This window comes from Delphinus delphis, chromosome 8 (genome assembly GCF_949987515.2).
Source record: "Delphinus delphis chromosome 8, mDelDel1.2, whole genome shotgun sequence".
NCBI classification, from domain to species: Eukaryota; Metazoa; Chordata; class Mammalia; order Artiodactyla; family Delphinidae; genus Delphinus; species Delphinus delphis.
The window spans coordinates 44,496,687-44,504,596 of NC_082690.1; the positions used below are offsets into that span (position 1 = coordinate 44,496,687).

General features: G+C 43.3%; 1 protein-coding gene across 1 annotated transcript; it reads left to right on the forward strand.

Moving 5' to 3' along the window:
- Positions 1-3,298: 3,298 nt before the first annotated feature.
- LOC132429034 (lysine-specific demethylase 4D-like) lies at positions 3,299-5,269 on the forward strand. The gene has a single exon (XM_060017236.1). The coding sequence runs from the start codon at positions 3,299-3,301 to the stop codon at positions 5,267-5,269; it is 1,971 nt and encodes a 656-aa protein (XP_059873219.1).
- The last annotated feature ends 2,641 nt before the right edge of the window (positions 5,270-7,910 follow it).

Consider the following 7,910-nt stretch of genomic DNA (forward strand, 5'->3'; position numbering starts at 1 on the left):
TCATTCCCAGGTAACTAATTTTTTATTCTTCTTGATGTTTTGTAAGGCACTTTTATGAATTCATCAGTTTGCCATTAGAGTTCTGAAAATGCTTATTCGTTCAGTTACACAGTATAGTCAGTTACCAAAAACCTGTACTTGTCAGAGTGTTTTCCATGAATTCCTTGAAGATGAAACCCTTTCATAGGAATATTTTTGCAAAAGCATCAGAGTACCGCAGTATTCTCTGTAAATGACAAAAGACTTAAAAATGACCACGGTTGAAGGTTTGTTGAAAGTTCATAATAATGCAACTGACAAGGAAATTTAGTTATTTCTGAGATATACATTTTAAAGTAATAACTACTATTATGATTTATAATATTATACCAGAACATATAAGATATTTAGAAGTTTCGTGTAATGTCTGAAACATTTATTTTAACGTATTTCCATACAAATAACCTAAAGAAAGTTTAGTATTAGCTGTTTTTATGTTCTTTTTTATACTGCAGGTTATTAGTCATCAATTTTATACACATCGGTGTATACATGTCAATCCCAATCGCCCAATTCAGCACACCACCATCCCCACCCCACCGCAGTTTTCCCCACTTGGTGTCCATACATTTGTTTTCTACATCTGTGTCTGAACTTCTGCCCTGCAAAGCGTTTCATCTGCACCATTTTTCTGGGTTCCTCATACATGTGTTAATATACGATATTTGTTTTTCTCTTTCAAATAACTTCACTCTGTATGACAGTCTCTAGATCCACCCACGTCTCAACAAATGATGCAATTTCATTCTTTTTTATGGCTTACTAATATTCCATTGTTTATATGTACCACGATTTCTTTATCTATTCATCTGTCAATGGCATGTAGGTTGCTTCCATGACCTGGCTATTGTAAATAGTGTTGCAATGAACATTGGGGTGCATGGGTCTTTTAGAATTATGGTTTTCTCTGGGTATGTGCTCAGTCGTGGGATTGCTGGATCATATAGTAATTCTATTTTTAGTTTTTAAGGAACCTCCATACTGTTCTCCATAGTGGCTCTATCAACTTACATTCCCACCAACAGCGCAAAAGGGTTCCATTTTTCTAATAATCAGTGATGTTGAGAAGCTTTTCATGTTGATGCATCTCTTTTTCCTAACTTTAATGAGAATGTTACATTTGTTTCACTGTTAAGAATGATCCTTGCTATTTTTTACCTTGAAATTCTTTATCTTACAAAACAAGTTTCTCTTGATGCTTTGCAAGTGAGAATGTAAAATCATGAATGGATTTGGCATTTCATCAAATGCTTTTTTGGTACCTATAAGATGATGGTATTTTTCATTTACTTTGTTAATATTCTGAATTATATCATTAAATTTTCCAGTGTTGAATCATCCTTCCTTTCTATTTGGTCATGATGTATTATTCTTTTATTATATTGCTGTATTTCATTGGATGACATTCCAGTTTATGTTTTCATCTATGCTTATAAACAATGATGGCCTGTAGCTTAATTTTTTTATTGTCCTTTTTTCGTTTTGCTATCAGAGATAAGAATAGCCTCATCTGAGTAGCTTTCCAACTTTTTCTGTACTCTGAGACAATTTGCACAGTAAGAGTTAACTGTTTCTTTCAACTTTTCTAGATTCACATATAAAATGATGTGTTCCCTGGACTTTCAGGTGTCGTACTTTGAACCAGCTTCTTATACTGGGGTATTATTCAAGCTTTCTGGTGTTTCTTGGATCCATTTTGGATATGTTTCCTCTCCAGAAAATTATTCTTTTCTCTTATCTTTTGAAAATCTTGCTGTCATGTTTCTCCTAAGATTCTCTTTTGAGATTTTAAAAGTTCTTTTACACTATTTCATTCCTAGTGGTTTATTTTCCCCTTCTTTCTTAGGCGCAGTTATGCCCATGTTTTATTGCTATGCTTAATTTCTTCCAAGAATAACTTTGGTCATCAGTATTTGGTGTTGTACGTGTTTTCTTTCATTAACTTTTCTTTATTCTTTGTTATTTTTTACTCCTACCCCTTCTTTCTCTTCTTCTATTTTGTAGCTTCTTCAATTGAATGTTTAGTTCATATATTTTCAATCACCCTTCCTTTTCCTTTTGGTACAATGAAAGATATCTGTCTCCTTTAATGCTTTTCACCCTAAACTATATTTTAAATTTTATTTAAATAATTTAAATAAATAAAAAAAAATTATTTCACAGAAATTTTTTTTTATTTCACAGAAATTTGTAAAAATCATCATAACTTGATGATTTATGACAGTGAGCCATTCTGATGGCTGTGTAACCAGCACCTGGCTTCAGGATAGAATATTCACATTATTCTAGAGACTTCCTCACACTCCCACTCACAACCTCTCTCCCTCACAAAGGTAACCACTACTCTGACTTCTAACATAGATTACGTTGCCTCCTTTTTCTCTTTATATAAATGGAAGCAATGAATAGGTCTTCTTTTGGGTCTGGATAATTTTGCTCAGTATTCTGTTTATAGAATTATTCTTATATTTTCATGTAGTTCTTGTTTATCTTCATTGCTGTATTGTATTCCATTGTATGAATACACTACAATGTACTTAACCATTCTAATGTTGACTGGCATTTGAGTTGTTTCCAGTGTTTGGCTACTGAAATAATGTTGTTCTGAACATTCTTGGACTTGACTTTCATTGCACAGATATACACATATCCTAGGCATGAATCATAGCACATGGGTAAGTTCAGTTTTAGTGGATACTGTCCAAATAGTTTTTCAAAGTGAATGTAATGATTTCCATTCTCCTTACTAGAGTACAGGAATTTCCACTGTTCACAACAACACCATTTCTTGTACTGTCAATCTTATGAAATTTTAGCCTTTCTTTGGATATGCAATTATATTCCATGGTGGTGTGTTATTTGTAGTTCCCTAGTAACTATCTCCAAACATTAGTTTGCAACCTGTCTGTATTGTATTTTTTCTTAGGTTTTGTTTCCAATACTGCCCTGAAGACACATTTGGGATACCCACCCAGGGCTGGGTGGTGATTCACTAGAGCTCAAGAGACCAGAGCCAAGTGTCAACCAAGGACATCACAGACTTGCAGGCTCAGCCAGCATCAGTCCTGAGCAAGGCTTCTGCCCAGCATGGAGTCCCCTGTAGAATCAGCAAGCCTAAGAAATATTATCAACTCACTGCACTAAAGTCTGCTGGGGGTTCCTGCTGATATACTCCAACCCATTTTTGAAATAGTAGTGTTTACCAGCATCCTCACCTATCCAGAACATAAGTAAAAACTTGGGAGTTTCTTGCTTATTAATGAAAGCTATGAAGTCTAAGTCCAACTGGGCCCAGAACCCAAGTTGTAGCATAATGGTATTTCGTCCAACCAAAGAAGAGTTTAATGATTTCAATAAATACATTGCTTATATGGAATCCCAAGGTGCACACCGAGCAGGCCTGGCTAAGATCATTCCACCCCAGGACTGGAAAGCCAGAGAGACCTATGATGACATCGATGACATCTTAATAGCCGCTCCCCTCCAGCAGGTGATTTCTGGGCAGGCAGGTGTGTTTACTCAGCACCACAAAAAGAAGAAAGCCATGACTGCGAGCGAGTATCGCCGCTTGGCAAACAGTGAAAAACACCAGACTCCATTCTACTCTGATTTTGAGGATCTGGAGCGAAAATATTGGAAAACACGCCCCTATGGTTCACCAGTATATGGTGCGGACGTCAGTGGCTCCTTATTCAATGAAAACACGAAGCAGTGGAACCTTGGACATCTGGGAACCATTCAGGACCTGCTGGAACAGGAGTGCGGAGTGGTCATCGAAGGCGTCAACACCCCCTACCTTTACTTTGGCATGTGGAAGACCGCCTTCGCCTGGCACACGGAGGACATGGACCTTTACAGCATCAACTACGTGCACTTCGGGGAGCCCAAGACTTGGTACGCGGTGCCCCCGGAGCACGGCCGGCGCCTGGAAGGCCTGGCCAGGGAGCTTTTCCCGGGCAGCTCGCGGGGCTGTAAGGCCTTCCTGCGGCACAAGGTGGCTCTCATCTCGCCCACAGTCCTCAAGGACAACGGCATCCCCTTCGGTCGGGTCACTCAGGAGGCTGGAGAGTTCATAGTGACGTTTCCCTATGGCTACCACTCCGGCTTCAACCATGGTTTCAACTGCGCGGAAGCCATCAATTTCGCCTCACCGCGCTGGATCGATTACGGCAAAGTGGCATCGCAGTGTAGCTGCGGGGAGGCGCAGGTCGCCTTCTCCATGGACGCCTTCGTGCGCATCCTGCAACCGGAGCGCTACGAGCTGTGGAAACGCGGGCAGGACCGGACCGTGGTGGACCACACGCAGCCCACGGAGCCCAGCAGCCAGTTCCTGAACGCCTGGAGGGAGGTCCGCGCGCCTGGGGGACCCGCGCTCCGCCGGAGGCACTGTCCGTCCCGCAGCGGCTCGCACCGCCGTCCGCCCGTGGCCGCCTGCCATGGGACCCGCTGTCGAGCCCCTGTGGATCCTGCGTCCCCGCCCCCCTCGCCGGCCCGGGGTTCTTGCTCTGCTGCCCAGTTCGGGGCTGCGGCTGCCTACAGCTCCGCGGAACCCGGCCTGACTCCGCCGCTGACCGCAGGTCCATCTGCTGCGGATCTCCACCTACCAGGACGATACGGTCCTCGTCGTCGTCCTCGGGAAGAGGGGACTCAGGATCCGACTGTCCGGGCCCGGACTAAGAGGCGCCTGTCCTTAGACACAACGCACCCATCTCTGGACTTAGAAGCTCAGCTCCCGTTTGCTGGCGATCCCTTGATGGACAACCCTGCATTGCTGAGCCCATGGCTGCAGCATCCTTCTAAGCCTTCCGGGTGCTGTTGCGCCCCTGATCTTCAACCCTTGGGTCCTCCATTGGATCCCGAAAATCCTATGCACCCTGGCCCATGCCTGCCATCTCTGGAGGGTATTACATCCAGTGTCCTTGACAGCCTCCCTTTGATTCCTCCTTACGTCCCTGGGACTGTGAGAGTGTTTCTCAGGGACGATGCTGGGAACTGCAGGGCCCCCGTGAACTTCTGTGAGGATTTAAGTTTGGACCAATCATATTCCTCTGAGAGTCTTGTCCCAGCTGCAGAGACCAGTCTCCCGCACACCCTTGACTGTGATCCCCTGGGGCTAAAGCTAGAGGCACCTGCCTCTCTTGAGTCCTGCGAGGAATTCCCCACCAATGCGTGGTATTCAATCTGTGAGCCCATGACGACTGAAGACTTTGCTAAATGTGACTTTATCTGACCCTCCACCCCAGAAACCACAGAAGCTCTTTTCTTTAAAAAATAAATGTATTAATTTTTGGTTGCATTGGGTCTTTGTTGCTGCGTGTGGGCATTCTATAGTGTAGCGAGCAGGGGGCTACTCTTCATTGTGGTGCGTGGGCTTATTGCAGTGGCTTCTCTTGTTGCAGAGCATGAGCTCTAGGCACACAGGCTTCGGTAGTTGTGGCACGTGGGCTTAGTAGTTGTGGTTCGTGGGCTAGAGCGCAGGTTCAGTAGGTGTGGTGCATGGGCTTAGTTGCTCCGCGGCATGTGGGATCTTCCCGGGCCAGGGCTCGAACCCGTGTCCCCTGCATTGGCAGGTGGATTCTTAACCACTGCACCACCAGGGAAGTCTCTAAAAGAATCATCTTTAATGGATATGGGCTCAGTCAGAGATTCTAAAACTATGGTCCGGCACCAACAGCAGCATCTCATAATTTGTTAGATGTGCAAACTCTGTGGCTCCACCTCAGATCTACTGAATCAAGAGTCTTTGTGGTTGGGCTCCCTGGTGGCACAGTGGTTGAGAGTCCGCCTGCCGATGCAGGGGACACGGGTTCGTGCCCCGGTCCGGGAAGATCCCACGTGCCGCGAAGCAGCTGGGCCCGTGAGCCATGGCCGCTGAGCCTGCGCGTCCGGAGCCTGTGCTGCGCAACGGGAGAGGCCACAACAGTGAGAGGCCCGCGTACCACAGAAAAAAAAAAGAATCTTTATGGTTGAAGCCTAGCAAGCTGTGGTTTGACAAGCCCTGCAGGTGATTCTGATGCACCTACTAGGCTAAGTCAGTCTTGATAATTAACATCAAATCTGACTAGGATCCCTTCTTATAAAGGAAACAAAGCACAGCTGGGAAGGGCAGCTTCTTTTGCCCTCTCTCCTCTCCTCCCCTTCCTGAATGTGGATAGTGGGCAGGGATACAGAGAATCAGTTCCTGGTGTTGGGGACAGACAAAATCAGGCAACAGGGGTTCCTTGAGACGAAGCATCAACTAGAAGGTGAGAAAAGTGAGTTGTATAAAACAAAATTACCTTGCTTCTGGTTACTGTTAGTTTGTCTTTCCCTGTAGTTTGAATTAAGCCTTTAATCAAAGTTCCAACCTCATCTCTGCCCCTTGCTTGAATAAAAATTAGACCAGGACCATATTATATGGAAAAAACCCACCTGTGGTCACCTTGATGGTAATGGGGGTTATCCAGAAAACCTTCAAAGAAGTGGAATTGGAGTGAGAACTGGCCTCTGCACCTGGAGACTCCCCTCCCCTCTTTGGCAGGTTCTGAGTTTGCTCCTATTAATGAAAGAGGCTTCATTATAGTTCCTACAAATGTCTGTGGGTACTATAGGGATAACCAACTACATCTCCTCTTCTAATACAATCTTGCACTCATATTTTTGCTACTTGCAAAAAATTTGTAAAGTACAAAATAACAAAAATAAACTGTTTTAACCCAGAACACATAAGTAGCCTTTATTAATGATTTTGTTAATATTTTTGTATACTTTTTTAAAATTTTGTGTTCCATTGGAGAAAATTTTATTAAGAAAATTAGCCAACAAAATTTACTGGGATTGACTGGTAAGATTGCTTTTATCTATATTGAAAGAAGGATTGAGGGGAAGAGAAAGAAAATATCCACATGGTGTGATATCAGTTGCAGTGTTGATATCCTTCTTGGGAAAAATTCAGAAGCAAATCTTCTAGGGATTAGATGATGTTTTCAAATGTATTTCACATATCACAGCAATTTCTGTATATTTTTGAAAACCTCTGAGTGTGTGTGAGCTTACAGGCACACATGCAAATGAGAAGGGGAGAGAAGAAAGTCAGATATTCCCACCCTTCTGAAAGACTTTTTAATCTTTGAGGGGATCTTGTCTCTGGAGAAAAATAGCAAGAAAAAGAGGCCATGTTTTTCAAGGATAAATGAAATTGGGAAAATTTTTTTCTCTTTTATCTGCTTTTTCTTTTTCTTTTTTAATTGTGAGAAGCTGGTTTCAGGTAAGTGATAGGCTAAGCAGGGGTGATTATTGATGAAAGATTTCGTATAATGGCTTTGAAAGGAATAGTACAGATTTTTTTTTTACTGTTATCGTTCACTGAATTGGTTTGTATAAAGGAGGAAATTCATCCAATTTGTTCTTGTGGTTATTCCTTCCCTGTTTCTGTGAGTTTATTACTTATTTCAAGGAACAGAGGGGAGAAGAGCCCCACTTAGAACCTTTGACACCAGGAGGCTTCTTAAATGTCTGTTTTCTTGTAAACCCAGGATGGGGCTTGTGGGCATTCCCACCTAGGAATATTGTACTCATGCTGCAGTGGCCAAATCTCCAAAAGAATGAGGAATGGGGAGAAGCTATGAGAAGCTCTGCTCTGTGTAATAGTAGGGTGCTTGTTCTCAGTGCTAGAACGGGGGCTGTGATGCAGAACTCGCTAATCTAAGGGAGCTGTATTCAGAGACAATTGGCAGGCTATGGCATGATCAAGCAAAAGGAAACTTGAGTCCTGGTTGTGGGCTGAGTTGGGTCTCTGGGGGAAAAGAGGATCCCAGGACTCATGAACTCACTTCTTCATGCTTTACTATGCCTAGAGTCCTCACACAGCTTCAGTATGTCTCCCATCTCTT

What these genes read in the sequence shown, in the direction of transcription:
- LOC132429034 (XM_060017236.1), top strand. Translation starts at nt 3,299, where the DNA reads ATGAAAGCTATGAAGTCTAAGTCCAACTGGGCCCAGAACCCAAGTTGT.